Raw genomic sequence first — 18,416 nt, forward strand, 5'->3', positions numbered from 1 at the left:
GATCCTGATTAGGAAAGTGAAAGGTCTCTTATGGTGATGGATGAGCTGTTCAACAGAGAGATAAAACTGAAAAAATATAACCACAAGCACAAAATACTGTGTGGCTTCATTAAAAATACAACAAAAGTTGTGCTAGCATTCACTAGTATTTTCATTCAAAAATAATTGATTGTACAATAGTCCAAAGTTGAAACTGATTTAAAGTGTAAATCTATTTACAATGCAACATTTTTTTTCAATAAAACCAAGTCTCACCTCTTGTGAAAATTATGTTTAGAGTTTATTAGTTAATTTGAGGCTCTTTGCATGGCCTGGCCCCATCTTTCTGATCTCTTAATTGTAATTTGCTGTGGTTTTAATTAATCTTTTTTGATTGTGAAGCACTGGAACTAGTCATTATTCTCCATTAGTTAACATTTTTAGGTAAAGCATCATTTCCATTAAAAACACAACTTCAAGGAATTTACTTATTAGACAGAAAACAGCACACACAGTAATTGTTGGATTTAATTCACATTTTTTATCTTTTCAGTGTCAAATGCTTCCATTAATATTATGTTGCGCATCTCGCCTGACGTGCACCATGTTCCCCCTTGAGTCCTCGAGTTGAGTGTGTTTGGGACGTAGCTGATTGAGCAAGTCCTTTGAGTTACTGAACTTGGGCAGCCGTGACAAGAAACCCACATCTGGAAAGAAAGATAAAACTGGGCTGGTGAACGGCTCTTTTGTTTTTGTTTGTGTGTGTGTGTGTGTGTGTAAGGGGGAGGGAGAAATGACATGAACGTAGTTGAGTCAGATGAGAGAGAGAGGGAAATCAGAGTAGTAAGGAGAGATATTTCATTAAAGAAAGATTGAAATTTTGATGATAATAGGCAGATGAAGCTCAGACTACATATATATATCTGTGTTTGAGGGTTAAATATACATTTACTGTATGTTTGCTAGTGGATGAAAGTGAAAGGAAAGTATCCCATTTAATCTTGAAAAGTTGCAATACTTAAAAAGTTCAACAGGTTGTGAGAGAAATTGCCCTTATTTTGGTAAATTTACCATAAATTTGCATTATGGAAAATACCACCATACCTACTTTCTATTTTCTCTCTGTTTTACATCTGTTATGTTCATTAATTTTAGTGTGGTTAGCTTAAGGTTTTGTTTATGTTTGAGTCTTCTCTGTCCACTCCTTTCCATTCATAGACTCCATTCATAGACTAGATTCAATAGACCAAAAAATATGATCTTTATTTTTGTAGAAACGAGTATGAATTTGCAGTGACATCAGGCTGAAAATCTCTTTACAGCAACACTACAGCTTAAATATATAATGTATAATATATACGTCCATTCAGATCTTTCTTTCTTTTGTATCTTGACCAAAGAGCAGCCCCACTGACTTACTGTTCAGTCGCTTTGCCCTCCAGTATCTGAGCCCCGAGTGCAAAACGCTATCCAGCCAAAGCAAGAACCAGCTGATGCAGAGACCGAGGAGCAGCCCAGCTATCACATCCAATTCTTGCTTGGTCATGATGTCACTGACAAAGTAGTTGATGTTGGAATCCACCACGGACTGAGCCTCATGATATGGAACGATACGATGGATCTGATACCTGCAGAGGACAGAGCAGGAGCCGGTGGGACGTTGGCACACAGAAAAGTCAAGTGACAACAGTGTCAGTGGGGTTATGGGATGATACATTTCATCAGAGTAGAAAGCACTAGAAGATTAAGGAATTTGACAAAAGTTATATTTTGTGAAATATGCACTGTAGATCTTCAAAACATCAATTTATCAGGAACTAAGAAAAACAGTCCTTTGAGTGACAATGCACTTTTATAGGGCTGCAACAAATCTATCATTTATTTTCTTGATTCATTGATAAGTTGTTTGGTCTATAAACAGTCAGAAAAATTCCTCAATTCAGTGAAGAAGCCAGGAAATAATCACAATTGAAAAGCTGGAATCAGAGTATTTGAGAGAAGAGAGAAAAAAAATACCCCAAGCGATTAATCGATTATCAAAATAATTGCTGATTAATCAATTAATCAACTAATAGCTTTACATTTTTTAAAAGCCCAGGGAGTTTAAAATAGGCTTTATGGGCTTCAGAAGTGAGGACATTTTCTGTCTGGCTCTGAAAAGGGAGTAAATACTGAAAACTCATGTTTGGAGCTGAGAGCCAAGAGATGGTTAAATATCCAGGATTCATTCATCAATTTCAATGGAAACGCAGTTGCAGTTTGGAGATTATTGTTGTTTTTGGGGCTTTAAAGCGTCGAGTTGTGTGCAACAGTAAAGCAAAGTGTCTTTCTGTATTTTACCTTCCGCAGGTGCAGGAGCAGACGCGGTCCTCTCCTCTCACTAACGGCAAGACGAAGTTGTGAAAGCGGTCAAGAAACGCGTTCATGTCCTTCAGGGAAAGTCACAGTCTGAAACAAAACAACAGCTGAAGTCAACTCCGCAGCAATGTTATTCCAAAGACATCCAGAAAAAAAACAAGACTTTAGCTAAATTTTGATGGTCCAATCATCTAAATAGCGTTTTGTACCATGACAATATCTTTTACCATCACAACTGAAGATCCTAAAATTAGGAGAACCATGATGCTCTCGTATCCAGACTCGTCAGCAAACGTTGCTTACATGTTTGTGCGGTCCGAGACGAGACAAAAAGGACTCCCGAGTCTCCCGGTAAACTATCCGAGCTTCAACATCCGCACGGTGCCGCTGCCTTCACTCACAGACCTGCTCCTGCTCGGCTAATTATCCACTGACCACCGGAGAACAGTCAGTGATGGACAATTTTACTTTTCCCAGTTACAGATAGTTCAACCAATCACTGTTTTCTGCTTTCAATGAATTACAGAAGTTGCCATGGTTACCTTCATTAATGCAACGTATGTACGTAACTTATTTCTGTTCGAATTCCGTCGAACTTCAGCCGACATTTTGTTTAAGCTAACGGTCGTTTGTCTTTGTCATTTACATTGAACATAATGCAGCCAGTTAGATTGGTTGATTAAAACTAACCTGAGAGCAAAAGTAAGTAACGACATATTGCGGTTATCGATAGGTAGAAAACTATACATAGTCTCTATATTACAAACACATTAAATGTCATCCACCCAGGTTTAAAACTTCATTTAGCACACCTGGATTACTCGACCAGTAATCCAGTGGTTCTCAAAGTTTTTCACATCAAGGATTACACTAAATTGACACAAATTAGACCACAGACCCCCTTTTGATAAGATTTTGTGTCAGGGCCCCCCATCTGATGTGTTGTTACAGAAAGTGTATGATACCCATGACCATAGTCATACAATCTGCCATTGTGTTAGTTATGGATGGAATTATAGTGAAATAAATTATTCCCCTTTTTTGCCTGGGACCATGGACGTATTATAAGAGCTCTTGTAATACATCCATGTCTGGGACCCCCAAGACAACCTCAAAGACCCCAGACCCCACTTTGTGAACCACTGGATTAATCAATTGACAAAAATAAATAAATCAACAGCTATTCTGATAGTAATTTTGAGAAAAAAAAACTAAAAATTAAAATTCTCTTGTTCCAGCTTCTTAAATGTGGATATTAACTGGTTTCTTTAATAATTAAGTGAGTATCTTTGGGTTGTGGACTGTGGGAAGGACAAAGCAAAGACATTTGGGAAATAGTGACAGACATTTTTCACCTCTTTCTTACATTTTACAGACCAAACAACTAAATGATTAATCAAGGAAACAATAAATAGATTATTCGATGATGAAAAGTATCGTTTAGTTGCAGCCCAAAGTTTCTCTGGTTGAACCCCAAGATGGAGGTGAGCAATGACTGTCTAAAGTCAAACTGAGGACATGGTTTAAATCATTTCTGTCTCACCCTCACCTGTTGAAATATTGTAAAATAATCAAACAAGAGGTCTGTACCATGTAAATCAAACATGAAAATAACCTGGCATCTCTATTAGCAGCTTGTGGTGGTAGTAGTTAACATATGAATGCTAAAAGTTTAGCATAACAATTTTACATTAATACTCTTACATGAAACAACCATGAACTAAATGTCACAAAGCAAATAAAGAGTCATGAAATGTTTCTTAGAGATTCTTTTAGTGGATTCATATGTACATACAGAAAAATCAGGCACTCTGAGCTGACAATGCTTCAATTCCTTAACATTTACAAAAGAAAAAAAACAAAACAAAAACTATGCCCTGAAAGATAGCATATCCAAGTTTAAATATGAATCAACACATTATATTGGAAATACATCAGAAGAGAGCCTCAGAGAGGTCTAGGTTTGGTTATTCATTATTAGCCCAGCCACTTTAACTTAATGCTAACTAATCTACAACACATGGTCGCACAAAAGAAACACGCATTCAATTCAACTAATTCTTCTCCCTGTCTGACCCCAATACACACACTTACACTGTCCCAGGTCAGGAATAAAAATCTGACATATATGCTTGAATGAATTACAGTTATATTTCATCTGGAGGAGAAAAAAAATTAAAAAAAAATCAGCATCATAATGCTGTACTCAACAAAATCAGAAGGACTTGGGACAACTGTAGATGTTTGACTGGGGGTTGTGTGTTGTGGGTGTTATGGCTCTCCCTGAGGAGACATGGTTGAGTGATTTCACTGGACTGGGATGGAGGGAGGACCTTGGCCTGACCTTGATCCGGAGGAATAAAGGCAGAGCGAGAGCAGCGAGTCCGTCCTCTGCATAGAGGAAAAACCCATCATCACCAATATGTCCGACAGCAGCCATTTGTTAGGTCCTGACCCAAAGCTGTGTGTGTGTGTATGTCTATGTAGGCACACAATGTGCATGAATTGTGTTGTAGATGAACTGTGTGTGTGTTTGTCTATATACTATTGTTTGATTGCTTGTGATCCGAGTCTGTGTTTATTGCAAATCTCTGTTGAGTATCAGTAGAAGCAGACAGTGTGGAGAAAAGGCCTGTTGCTCTTTTCCTCGAACTCTTGTAGGAGCTCGTCGATTTCATTCTCCATGTCGTCGGTGTGCTGGATCTGCAGGGGCGGAGGAGGAAGCGCGTTAAACACAGCCCGCACACACACACACGCGCACACACACACACACAACTCAGCTGCACCAACAACCTCAAATCAATGTACACCATGCATGAATCTATAGAAATTATACACATCAACAGCATTTCATTAGCCTACCACAGAATCTCTTTTAGAAGCACAATAATTAGCAGATTAAATACACGTACAACTGTTCTAATATTACCCAGATATTTACTGCGTAATGTAATCATTAAACCGCTCAAAGCCTTAAACCTCGCCCTCAGTGTGCCCGTGCAGCAGTGACTCACACATTGACACAGCTCGCAGATAAGGAAGGCGCCCAGCGTGGCTTCCTCGTGGTTATCCTGAATGTCTACGTTGATGACGTGCACGGGCTGCAAAGTCTCCTGCTCTCTTGAATTCAGATCTGGGGAGCAACAACAGATGGGACAGAGAGAGAGAGAGAGAGAGAGAGAGAGAGTGAAAAATTTGGTCTGTATACAAAGTGAGTGTTAGAAAACTTGCCATGAGTCAATGCTGTGATAATGTTCTTGCTGTGAATTAGTAGCTACACCCTTAAACTTTTTTTTTTTTTTTTTTTAAATAAGAAGCCTCACCCTCCAGCACTTGGTCATAGACTCTCTCCTCACAGGTGATGACCAGGTCAAACTTATCCTTGCAGTTCTGAAAGCGCTCCGGCTTCAATTTGATGCGCTTGTTGCGGTCCAGCATGTGCAGGATGCCGTTCTGTGTGTATCTGAAGAGTGGGGAGGTCAAGGAACACAGCAGGAGCGAGAGAAACATTTCAAGGTCACACACAACACACTCAGAAACAATCGGCCGAGCACTGGGAAGTGGCTGCAGTAGCCTGGGACGACTGTGTGGAAACAGGTATTCAGATATGTGATGAGACTGTGTGCTTTGTTTGAATTCGTAGGGTTACGTCTCGGTCATATCACGGGAACAGGTGAATACACACTTCAGTGGTGTCAGTGGTGTTTGCATTAGACGAGCTGCAGCCCCCTCTAGTGGTGTTTGTGAAATCTACACCTATCATTCATTAGTAGTCATTGAGAAAACCCCAGCAGGAGAATAGAAGAATGGCATTTCAGGGCAATAACCGTAAAACTGAAAACTTTTAACTGTGATTAATTCATTATTAATATTCCTTAATATTTCCAAGACACAGCTGAAGTTGTCCATGCGACTCAGTATCACTACATGACCATCTGACCAGGCACTGAGATTAAAAAAAAAAGACCAACCACTATGGTGCATTGTCCACAATAGTGCACTATATTTGAGAACTCCATGCAAGGTCGCAATACTACAAATAGTTGAGTTATATGGGAGGTAGCATGTACATCTTGCATTTATATTACATTACAGTTTCTAACAAGGCACCTTTCATATGCAACAACACAGATTTCACATCTCAACCTACAGTATGATGACAAAACTTACACCTGCAATACAGTAGCATTATTAGCAACAACACTATTGCAAGTAAAAAAAAATAAAATAAATGGTGAGTTTCCCAGAGGAGGGTTAAGCCTTATTGTACAGTGAAGTGGTTTTTTATATCAGGTTAACTAAAACAGGCTTTCTCTCACATGTTTAGATACAGCCCTACATTTAGTAAATAAATCTTACCTATTTTCCGAAGGAAGATTAGTTACTGGAGGACTATAAGAAAGCCTAAATAAACCTGCATTTTAGCTATTTCAATGAAGACCAACAAACAGCAGCAGCCAGATAGGCACTAACCAAGCAGCCTAATAATTTGGATTAAATTATTTTCACAATTTAAGAAAATGCAATAAAGTTAACCATTTCAGTTTTTGCTCCTCTGCCCAATTCCACCAAGTTACAGGCCTTTTAAGGTGCACTCCAGCTTTTTTTGAGCACCTTTGAATCAGTGGCATATGAATATATTTTCATTATTGTTAATTAAGACAAGTGGTTGAAATTAATCTATAATTTTCTCTGGGACACTAATTCTATTAGCACATAATCCAGGTAATATGTGCTTAAGAAAGCACATTCTCAAACCAGGATTAAATAGTCTGCTCCTGGAAACAGAGTTTTTTGCGGTGTTTTTTTTTTTCTGTGAATTTGTCTACTTTTGACCACTGTTCTTCTTTAATGAAGTTCTTCTGTGGTTGCTTTTTTTTGTATGTTCCCCCTTACAAATATTTTACCACTGATGCACAAGCAATTACGAAAGGACACCCGAGTTACATTACAATTAATACTAATTAGCGAAATGTGTCTGCTTTATGAAAGGGTTGACAATTAACATCTTTGTGGGTTATCATAGCAGCATAACCACTCACATAAGACCAAATGTTTTGTAACTGTAGAGCTATGTATAGTAGAGAGGGGAAAGGTACAATATTTTATAAGTGCATTAGCAAGGAAGAATAGTGGTTAATCAAATACTCTCACACTAGATATAAATTACGGTTTTAGACGTGACTTTAGATGTAAATCAAAACCTGTGTCGATGTTCTCAGGAAAAAACTCCATCATGATCTTCACCAAACTGCATTTACGGCTTCACGGCTGTTGTATTGCCAGGTGCCCCCCCACCCCCAATCACCTGTATTTTATAGGTTTAAACAACAAAGCACATTTTAAAATCCCTGCATGACATTTACCCATCGCTGCAGTCCCGTCCGCTGTGCTGCTCCAAGTAATCATACCTTCCTGAACTCCCACAAAGATTAATTTCTAATGAAGACACATGTACATGTGTTTACTTATCTGGCCTCCAGTTCTGTGTTTAAGGTGTGTGTGTGTGTAAAAATGAGTGAGAAGGGGATACAGTTCCTTGTCCTTGCGGACCAAGTCGTTGTACATCTGTTCATATGTCGTTTTGAAGTCATACACATTTGGCTTATCCGGGGCAGGACCGGGTAGCTTCACATGAGACCCTGTCCCGAATGAACGAACATCAAATCCACGTTTACTGCAAAAAGGAAAAAGGACAAGAGAGTAAATAACATTTCTTGCATCAACTTTAGATACAAGAAACCATCACATACAAGCAGAATAAAATAATCGGGGCTTTCAACATCCATAGGAAACCTATGAAATCAGCTTTTCCAATTGTCTCCTCAGAAACAAGATTGAAACTGAGTGTTCAAGTAAGAAAAGTGGCTTTTATGTCACAGGTTGAAATAAGACATCACTGGACACGCCTGTAGGACCATTTACAGCCATAACCTTACTGAATTAAAAAAAAATCATTACCAACTCAGACAAACTGATATAATACAGAAAAGTTCTATAAAAAGATTTTTTTTTTTAAACTTCAGCTGACCACAAGTGACAGTCTACTATTAGGAATCTATTTTAGTCCATAAACATTTTATTCTAGACCGACACACTGGTTTCCAATCCAATCCTGGCACGCAAGTTTCCACTGAGCTCTCCTAGTTGAACATACCCACATCTCTCCAAGAACTACTTAACAATACAAATGTACCAAACGTGTGTGAATGTGGGGACTGATCAGATTTTAAAAGTCATCCAGTGTTGCACAGCTGCAGTTCCTCCCTTCCGGATATTTCTCTACAGGGGGCGCTCTTGTCAGCATATGTATGTGTGAGTGTGTGTGGGGAGGGGGGGAAATAAACTACTAAAACAACTTGGGCCGGTATTTTGACAGCCCTGAATCTGTTTGAAAGCAAAAGCTTTGTGGACCTTTTACTTTAAAAAGGCACCTGTAAACGTGAAACCTAGTTATAAAGCGGCGCTTAAAGTGCGCTGTAGCCCCGGTGTGACACTCAGGGGTGCGGGTCCATTGTTAAACTGCGTTGAGGCCCGACGGACTGCCATCGGGGTCATCATCATTTAGATAACGGCTCGATACCCAACATATTTCGTTCACTTCGCAGTCGTTTCCCGTTTCTTCTCGTCCCGGCGGCTCGTCTTTACCTGAGGATATTGTGCGCTTCCATACTGCGATTCTGGTTGCTCGAGCACACAACCGCTACACGCAGCGGGTGGCTCGGCATCGCGACTCCCGGCTGAAACTAGTCGATACAAGCTGTCGGAAACTAACAGAGAGGTGGTTAGTTTGATCCCTGTAAGAAATAATAACAAGACAGACCCCTATGTTACACTAAATTAGAAAGCGTTTCGAGTACAAATACTGTGCGATGGGCTCGCCCTCTTACCAACCAGGAAGTTAAAATGGCGGAGCTCAGAGAGCAGAATACGGCTTTATGTAGTGATGTCATTGGAGGGCGGGGTTTTCTACGTGTCATGACGTGACGTCAATAGACAAACATGCTGTGGAAAAATAGACTTTCCTTGAAAGTTATACATATATATATATATATATATATATATATATATATATATATATATATATATATATATTGCTACAGTAAAAGTAGCCATGTGAAAACACAGGAGAGTTTCCAAAAATACTAGTGACACAAGTTAATCGTGATACTTCAGTGGTGGAAAGTAACGAAGTACATTTACTCAAACACTGTATTTAGTGACAGTTTTGAGGTTCTTGTACTTTACTTGAGTATTTCCATTTGATGCTACTTTATACTTCCACTCCACTACATTTCAGAGGAAAATATTGTACTTTCTATTCCACTACATTTATTTGACAGCTTTAGTTACTTTGCAGATGGAGATTTGACACAATGGATAATATAACAAACTTTTAAAATACAACACATTATTAAAGATTAAACCATTGGTTTCCAACCTTTTTGGCTTTTGATGTCTTACAAAAAGCAGTGTGCTGTCGGGGTCACATTTCAGATGTCTATGAGTTGTTAACAGCTCCAACAAACAGTGATTTTTCCCTCTAAACTTCTCACATGGTTTCACTTCAATAAATGTTCATATGATTCAATATTTCACTAAAAAACAGATTTGTGTATCAGAACTTTGTTTTTTCTTCTTTCCTCTCCCATTAATCATCTCATGACCCTCAGATTTATCTGGTGACCCTTTGGAGGGGCCCTGTCCCCTAGGTTGGGAACCACTGGACTAAACTAGCTAACTGTATATAAAGTAGTTGAAACTAGCTCCACCTCCAGCAGCTACAACAGTAACATGCTGCTTACACACTGATGCTTCAGTATTAATAATCTAATCATGTCATATATAATAATATAACAAAACGACTACTTTTACTGCAATATTTTAAGTAAATTTTGCTGCTAATACTTTTGGACTTTTACTGAAGTAGGATTTTTCATGCAGGACTTTTACTTGTAATGGAATATTTTTACATTGCTGTATTGGTACTTTTACTTAAGTAAAGGATCTGAGTACTTTGTTCCACCACTGATCAAAACCAACTTGAGTGAAAAACACAAAATACAAAAATTGTCTCAAATTCTTGATTAATATATATAACATACGTAACTTTAGGCCATATTTGATGACATTCTTTTCTCTGTAATTTGTCCTATGAATCCTGCGTTTAATACCAATATTTTGTGTTTACAAAATATGTTATGATCATTTTGCTCTTCCTGTCCATAAATATTACCTCTATATTATTGATAGGATTAGAATAGTATATGTAATATTACCTCTATATTATTGATAGGATTAGAATAGTATATGTAATATTACCTCTATATTATTGATAGGATTAGAATAGTATATGTTTCCCAACATTCATATGGTTGTTACTACATCTTTAAAGTGTATATAATGGCAGTTGCAATATCTTTTGTTTGTTTCTTAAATTATATTGTGCTTCGCAACTAATGGTTATTTTCAATATCAATTAAACTGTTGATTATTTTCTCGATTAATCGATTAGTTGTTTGGTCTATAAAATATCAGAAAATGTTGATTACTGTTTCCCAAATCTAAGATGACATCCTTGAATGTTATCTTCTATCCAAACCAACAGTCCAAAACTCAAAGATATTCAGTTTACCATCATAGAAGACTACAGAAAGAATATTCACATTTGAAAAGCTGGAATCAGAGAATATGGACATTATTTTCTTAAAGAATGACTCCATACGATTAATTGATTATCAAAATAGTGGGTGATTAATTTAAGAGTTGGAAACTAATCAATTAATTGACTAACCATTGCAGCTCTTTTGTGTATTCTCCCCACTGGACTTATCGTTTCATCTGATCATCATCTATATGATGATACTCTTAGACTACATAAATTTGCCAAATTTGACTTTGTCATGCTTTTTATACTGTGGCAGCTCTGCCTTTAATGTCTCTTAGAGTATTTGGCCTGTTTGCTGAACAGGCTTTATGTCATATTTACATATTTATTAAATTTATGTGATGAACTACTTCAAATATTCAGGTAGTTAATTTGCATGATCAGCCAAGAAACAGAAACCCAGCTGGTTACAGATTGCTATAGTGAAATAACATTAGATATATAACATAATGATGAGAACTTTAACCATATCTCCCACTCCTAATTAGATTTTGATACTTTAAGAGTCCTAATTTAAATTTGTTTGCTATTAAAACATCCGAAAACACATAATTTACCTTCAACAACACTAGCTCATCAATAGCATAAAGCTCCATTTTCTCTTTGGTGATTAACAAGCATCACACAGCTTGTGAGCGTTTGTGTTTGTACAATAATTTTAAATTCTTGTCAGTTTTTGATTCTTGTAAAATTGTTTGGGGATGTGAAGGTGAATACATTAACACACTCTCTCTCTCTCTCTCTCTCTCTCACACACACACACACACAGAAAAATAAGGAAAGTTGAAAAGTATTACAAATGACCTCATGGTACTTTATTCACTGACAGCAGGACATAAAGGCATTATAACTCAAGATGTTTGGCACAGTATTTGGAGATTGTACACCAGATTGTATTGCCCTTCACAAAATGGTACAAATACATATGCAGACCTAAAAGCAAAACTAGTCAAGTGGAAAAAAGTAATTCGATAAAGGTTTATTTTCCTGTGCCCCAGCAAGGACACAATCAATATGGACACTTTCACAGGCTGCACATTTAGCAAAAAAAACCCAACTCTGTTTCTGATGTACTTGAAGCATTTCATTAATTGTATTGCTGTATAAATGCTGCCAGCATACAGATTGACAGACTCAATCACAGACAACCCCTAAACAGAAAAATTACACAGTAAACTACTGTTTACTAAATTTAGATTATCAGTACTTTTGGTTCAGTGCATCCTCGCAGAGGTTGACAAGGCATGTTATTTGCGTTTCTTTCACTAGAGCCACACTAGATTGTGCTTCGATTCATATTCACATGACATATTATGTGGCTAATTGAAAAATAATTATTGACAATGACTGACGATGATTGTGAGATTAGATATGGTCATGATGGACGTTAAATGTAGGCCCTTTTATTCATTTAGCAGTGCATCTTTTTTTTTAGTGTAACCTCAGTGGCGGGAGTGAGTGCGGTAGGAGTATGAGTGCTGTGTCGTGGGGCTCATGATGTTTTCTGTGATATATGCCACCAGCAAGCAGATGATGACCAGCATCACGCAAATGGCTCCCCCCACCGTTGTCATGGCGATCACAATGTCCTGCATCCCGGACGGCGGCAGAGTAAACTCTACGCAGTCCTTCTGGTCTGCCCTCTGAGCTGGATCTGAACGGACCAGGGAGCGTAGGCAGATGCGGTACGGGATGTTCTCATGCAGGTCGGTCAGGAGAAAGTCCCTGCAGCCGGATCCGAGATGGACACCGGCACACTCAAACTGAGTATAGCTCCCATTCCACCAGCAGCTCAACTCGTATCCTCCCCGTCTGTGACGGCGACCAACACCGAAAACAGTGTGAGACTTTAGAGTTTCCTCTCTTGTTAAATTTGTCCCAGAGTCCCCGCCGCTCATCTGTCCAACTGCGGTCTTGACGTCCAGCCCTCCGGTCATCGTGGACTCTCCCTCATGGGTCCACTGTAACAGTACACTGCCATTGATAAGAATATTTGCCACAAGGTTCCCCAAAGACACCACAGTTCTGCAGTCTCCCTTGTGACACTTGTACCCAAACAGTGTTTGTCGAAAGCAGAGCTGCCCCCCGATGCCTCCCTCGATCATACGGTAGGCACACAGCGGTGACACCCCTTTCTCTGAGCCCCAGCTTGCTCTGCCAGCCCTTTCAGATATCACAGTAGTAGTGTTGCCTCTGCTGGTGTTGAACGAGAAGCGATTCACATGGCCTGACGCCTCTTTTAGCTTTGGTGATGGCCTACTTTCGTGGCTTTGATTGCCATAGTTGAAACTGATGTTAGTCTGTTTTAGCCAGTTATGGGGCGTCCCCAGATTATCCCTGCCTGTCACCTCTGATGGGGATGTTGCTGATGCTGCTGCTGCTGCTGCTGTTGATGATGATGATGTTGATGATGCTGAGCTGCTCGTGCTGCTGCTGGACACAGCTGCCTGGTGTAACGTGCAGAGCAGGAGCGCAGATAAGGCGAGCAATGATGGTCGTTGTTGGCTTTTCATCTCCCTTCCTCTCGTCGAGTTATTATTTTTCACGCACACTGATTCAGTTTGGTACAAGGCGGGCTGATGATGATGATGATGACTGCCATAAGATCAGCTCTGCTTCAGCAGGATAGCGCGTCCATGGGCGAGAGGAGCGGGTGTGCATCTGCGACAGAAATAACATTTAATCGTGCAGCTCCGAGTGTGACCTTGCATGGGATGAACTGGCTCGCAGAATGAAGGTAATACAACCTAAATGATGATACGAGCAACCAGCGTTCATATTCATTTCTGGAAAAAAAAAATTAAAAATCACCTACTTCTTTCGGTGGGATGCGAGCAACCGGCTATCGTGCCATCAGATTTTTCTTTCCCTCTTCCTGTCTGGCTTGACGTAAAAGGTTTGATGCTTGCTGTGCGAGAGTGCACGTGGACGGAGCGCGCACCGTGAGCGTGCACAAAATAGTAGTCATCAACACTCGGTTCGTGAGTCATCATCCCACACATACACACACACACACACACACACACACACACACACACACACACACACAGTGCTCCAGGTGTCTGTCAATACTGAGCATGGATGGAGGGTTTTAACCAACATCCTGCTGCTCATCTTCACATCTCAGCTTCCAACATCAAATTGCTGTTAATCAAAGCAAGAAACACCGTACCACAGTACACAGTAACACCCATCACAGTCTCCTAAAAAAGAACAGCATCCTTTCTCCTCTATTATTTTAACATTTAAGGTAGAAGAGTATGTTGAATTATTAGTTTCAACTTCTTTTTTTTTTTTTGCATTTTATTCAGCCTGAGGCCTAAAAATCAGTATTAGTGTTGATTCATAAATCATAAATCAACATGTGCAACCTATAAATGATATGTTGGTAACATTTCTGAGTATCAAAAGGTGCTAAAATGTTTGATGTTGGTAGCATTTTATGGTTTAGATTATTCAATAAACTACCTGTAAACTAGATTTGTTTTGGTGCTCCAGAACTCATCATTTAATTCATTTGGTCAGCGGTGAAGTTACACCATGACGCTAAAATAAAACATATATTTATACATTTTCACCTTTCATATCCAATATCTGAATTTTCTGTTTTTTTTGGTTTCTGCACATGTAGAAATATGCAAGAAAAAGGAAAAGAAATACACTTTCACACCCTTTATTCTCACAGCTGGGGCAGTAGCTGCTACTGCAAAACAGAGCTGCTTAAATTTCTTTAGTAAATGTGTTGTTTACATTGAGTCAGAACCTAATTAAAGCAACACCACAATCTGGAGGCAGTCCAATTAAATCAACTGCAACTATACCTCTGTAAGGCTCATAATGTTCACATTTTGTTGAGACCGTGTCAGACTGTGCTCAACTTCATGATAATTTTTAAGACTGTATTTTGTGTTGTTGTGCTGCATGGAAGTGTATTTTAAGACCTTCATGTCACTGTTTCCACCACTTTGATGGTGATGACACAAACTACTAATACGAATCTAGAGTCCAAAGAGTTTGCTCTGAATTATAATAAGACCTCTCTGACACAATCTCAACACTCAAACTCAACATTATAATCTCCACAAATGGAGTCATTGTTGCAGGTGAAAGTCAATCAATCAATCAATCAATTTTTATTTATATAGCGCCATATCACAACAGAAGTCATCTCAAGGCACTTTTCACATAGAGCAGGTCAAGACCATACTCTTTAATTTACAGAGACCCAACAATTCCCCCATGAGCAAGCACTTGGTGACAGCGGTAAGGAAAAACTCCCCTTTAACGGGTAGTAACCTCAAGCAGACCCCGGCTCTTGGTGGGCGGCCATCTGCTTTGACCGGTTGGGTTGAGAGAGAGAGAGAGAGAGGGAAAGGGGGAGGGGGGACAGAAGAAAAACAATCACAACAACAACAACAGGCACAAGCAGCAACAGCCAGGGAAGGATGCCATCAGGACTGTGAAGGACTGCAAAGGTTCGGCCCGGGACCCAGGTTTTCCTGTGAGATGAGAAAGCACAAAAAACTCCGGGGAAGAAGCAAAGTTAGTGACATGCATTGATGTTACATGAATGCATACAGATGGAGAGGAGGAGGAGGAGAGAGGAGCTCAGTGCATCATGGGAAGTCCCCCAGTAGTCTAGGCCTATAGCAGCATAACTAAGGGCTGATCCAAGGCGAGCCTGGTCGGCCCTAACTATAAGCTTTATCAAAAAGGAAAGTTTTAAAAGGAAAGTGCATCCAATTGCATCACACTGTAATGCAGTTGCAAAATGTTGCTTTCATTTTGTCCATCTTCGCTGTACATGCAGCATTTTCACATTTGGCGCATCAGGCGAAAGGGCCCCACCACTAGGAAAACTTTAATGATTGTTGAAATAAGTTACATCATATGTTTTCAATTTAATATCATAATGAAAAAGGAGCAGCTGTCGTGGTCAGTAGGAGTAATACAATTAACCAAGTTTCTGCTGTTTAATATTTTACATTATAGGCTTTTAAATGGATAAAAGCCTCCTGATAATAAATTATCTCAAGCACAATTGAAAAAAATCAAACATTGCCCATCATTGTTCTCTGAGCTTATATCTTCATCATAATTCACAATACATTTAATCAAGTAGTGCTTATATGAGATTATTCTAAGCAATGATTGCCTCATCCCAAGAGAGAAACGTTTCAACCGAGCCGACAATTAGTACCAAGGGGAGTATGAATGGCTGATTAATGAGAGAAAAATGCTGCATCAGTGGGACTGGCTCAGCACCACCTGTCCCTGAAATGTCACATGGGATAACTGGTAAGAAATCGGTGTGATCTGCAGTTTCTGGCATGTCTGATAGTCTGATATCAACCGTTGTTATTTATCTAAGCTGCTGTAGTAACGGGACATTAAGTAGAACTGCTGAAAAAAACTAAGCAGTAAGCAGATCACTGGTCCATCACAAACACGCATTTCCATACCAGAGTCAAGTGATAATTTGTATGCATAATTTAATGGGAACAGGCTGCTGTGAACACAACAAATAACAACGACCCACACCTGCTGATGTGATCGTTCAGGTCAAGAGACAGCGTTGCATTTGCAGTCGGTTGGTGGCGTGGAAATAAAACATGGAAAGTGCTTGCCTCAAAGCATCAACATATTTGACTAAATTGACCCTGAGCCGAGTCAGCGAAGATGAATCCGTGTGATGAATCTGTTTGTTTGTCTGTGTGTGTGTATATAAAACACAAGGAGGAACATTAGCAGCAGTAGTGGAGCATACAAGTACGAAGCCTTGATGTTTCTCTCTGACTCTCATACACATGGATTTCACAAAGAAAAAGCAAACTGTGTTGCCATGCAGCGGATGATGCCATGTCAGAGGTCCTCACTGTCGATGCTATTTTGTTTGGGCTCCTGGTCTTTTCTGGCATCCTAGGAAACATCTTGGTCATCCATGTGGTGAGTTAACATGGAGCATTTTATTCATGAATTGAGCTGAATGCTTCTAGGATGTTTTTAGGATTATTCTCAGTGTTGCTGCCTCTCTCTCCTTCACTCGCAGGTGTTTCAGACAGCCGTTGAGAGTCCGTCTCAGCGACTCCCTCCCTCCGACATTATTTTGGTGCACCTGTCACTGGCAAACCTGCTGACCTCGCTTTTCCGCACGGTGCCCATCTTTGTGTCGGATCTGGGCTTGGATGTGTCTCTGTCTCCGGGCTGGTGTCGTGTCTTCATGCTGCTATGGGTGTGGTGGCGAGCTGTGGGCTGTTGGGTGACTCTGGCGCTTAGCGTCTTCCACTGCACTACCTTAAGGCGGCAGCATGTCACCTTTGGACCTCTCGCACAGCAGCGGGAGAGGCGGCGAGTTTGGATTGTTCTGGGGCTGGTGTGGGGGGCTAATCTGGCCTTCTCTATCCCTGCTCTGGTATATAGCACCCATGTTCACGGTAATGCCACTGTGGAGCTGATGGTGATCAGCTGCACCACCAGGCCTCTGCTAGGCTGTGTCTGGGAGTTCCCCTCCAACGAACAGGGTTCAGCTTTTGCCTCCAGCTCGTTGGCGCTCAATGAGGTGTTGCCACTGGTGCTGATGATTTTCACCAACCTGGCAACCCTGCACGCTCTGGCAAAGCACATCAGAGCTGTTACCTCAGGGGGACACTCTGGAGGAACCCATGGGGAGCTGGACAAACATGTTTCCTCCGAACGTAAAGCAGCTCATGTAATCATGTCGCTGGTGTCACTCTTCGTGGTCTGCTGGGCCCTACAGGTCGCCGCGGTGACATACTACAACCATGATGGAGGACACCATGCTGAGGGGCTGCTGACTGTAGCTCATTTCTCTGCTTCACTGTTTGTAGGATTCAGTCCCATGGTTGTGGCACTTGGACATGGTAAGCTGAGGAAGAAAATCATGGGTATGATACTTAGGTGGTTTAAAATTGTTAAATGTCACAATGCAGACGCTGAAGTGGGGAATGAATCCCCAGAGACTAAAGGAAAGAAGGGAAAACAAACCATTTTTGTTGTTCAAAAAGAGAGGCAGGTCATAAATGTGGAGGAGAAGGTTAAGGCAAACAAATGACAGCACTGATACTCCTTTAAACACTGAAAAATACAAGTTTTCCAAGAATAAGGCTCGGAAAAACAACTTTCCAATAACTCAAACCAAGTCCAATCAGTCTTGAATCTCAAAATAGAAAAACTCAAAAATATAAATAAAACAATCCTCTCTCCACTAAAGTTTGTTACCAGGTCCAAAGCTACAGATTTATCATACGCTGTCCTTTTGTGTTTTACCATCATATTAACCACTTTGGCCCTGTGTTTTATCAATAAACCTACAAACAGATCCAGAGACCCAAACATTTGGAATTCTGGGCCAATATTCTGTCTCACTGTAACATTTGGTTGGTTGGTTTTG

The 18,416-nt window shown here is 40.0% G+C and overlaps 4 protein-coding genes across 5 annotated transcripts; 1 reads left to right on the forward strand and 3 right to left on the reverse strand.

Annotated features, from left to right (window-relative positions):
- Positions 1–489: 489 nt before the first annotated feature.
- Positions 490–2,897, reverse strand: LOC137181535 (transmembrane protein 240-like). Of its 2 annotated transcripts, none has more exons than XM_067587312.1 (4): positions 2,641–2,897; positions 2,320–2,427; positions 1,399–1,607; positions 490–686 (listed from the first exon to the last, which is right to left on the reverse strand). In XM_067587312.1, exons 2-4 carry the CDS (start codon positions 2,403–2,405, stop codon positions 535–537), a joined length of 447 nt encoding a protein of 148 aa, XP_067443413.1. In that variant the 5' UTR covers positions 2,406–2,427; positions 2,641–2,897; the 3' UTR covers positions 490–534. The 2 variants fall into 2 exon arrangements, with proteins under 2 accessions (XP_067443413.1, XP_067443414.1); XM_067587313.1 differs by having other exon boundaries at positions 2,565–2,654.
- Positions 2,898–4,091: 1,194 nt separating this feature from the next.
- Positions 4,092–9,247, reverse strand: ssu72 (SSU72 homolog, RNA polymerase II CTD phosphatase). Its single transcript, XM_067587309.1, has 5 exons — positions 8,986–9,247; positions 7,871–8,014; positions 5,661–5,800; positions 5,352–5,470; positions 4,092–5,040 (listed from the first exon to the last, which is right to left on the reverse strand). Exons 1-5 carry the CDS (start codon positions 9,063–9,065, stop codon positions 4,939–4,941), a joined length of 585 nt encoding a protein of 194 aa, XP_067443410.1. The 5' UTR covers positions 9,066–9,247; the 3' UTR covers positions 4,092–4,938.
- Positions 9,248–11,798: 2,551 nt separating this feature from the next.
- fndc10 (fibronectin type III domain containing 10) lies at positions 11,799–15,109 on the reverse strand. The gene is made up of 2 exons (XM_067587314.1): positions 13,821–15,109; positions 11,799–13,666 (listed from the first exon to the last, which is right to left on the reverse strand). Exon 2 carries the CDS (start codon positions 13,516–13,518, stop codon positions 12,448–12,450), a length of 1,071 nt encoding a protein of 356 aa, XP_067443415.1. The 5' UTR covers positions 13,519–13,666; positions 13,821–15,109; the 3' UTR covers positions 11,799–12,447.
- Positions 15,110–15,740: 631 nt separating this feature from the next.
- On the forward strand, positions 15,741–18,340 carry ora4 (olfactory receptor class A related 4). The gene is made up of 2 exons (XM_067587315.1): positions 15,741–16,951; positions 17,055–18,340. The coding sequence occupies exons 1-2, from the start codon at positions 16,865–16,867 to the stop codon at positions 18,075–18,077; spliced, it is 1,110 nt and encodes a 369-aa protein (XP_067443416.1). The 5' UTR covers positions 15,741–16,864; the 3' UTR covers positions 18,078–18,340.
- The last annotated feature ends 76 nt before the right edge of the window (positions 18,341–18,416 follow it).

Source organism: Thunnus thynnus, chromosome 4 (genome assembly GCF_963924715.1).
Source record: "Thunnus thynnus chromosome 4, fThuThy2.1, whole genome shotgun sequence".
In the NCBI taxonomy this organism is placed as follows: domain Eukaryota; kingdom Metazoa; phylum Chordata; class Actinopteri; order Scombriformes; family Scombridae; genus Thunnus; species Thunnus thynnus.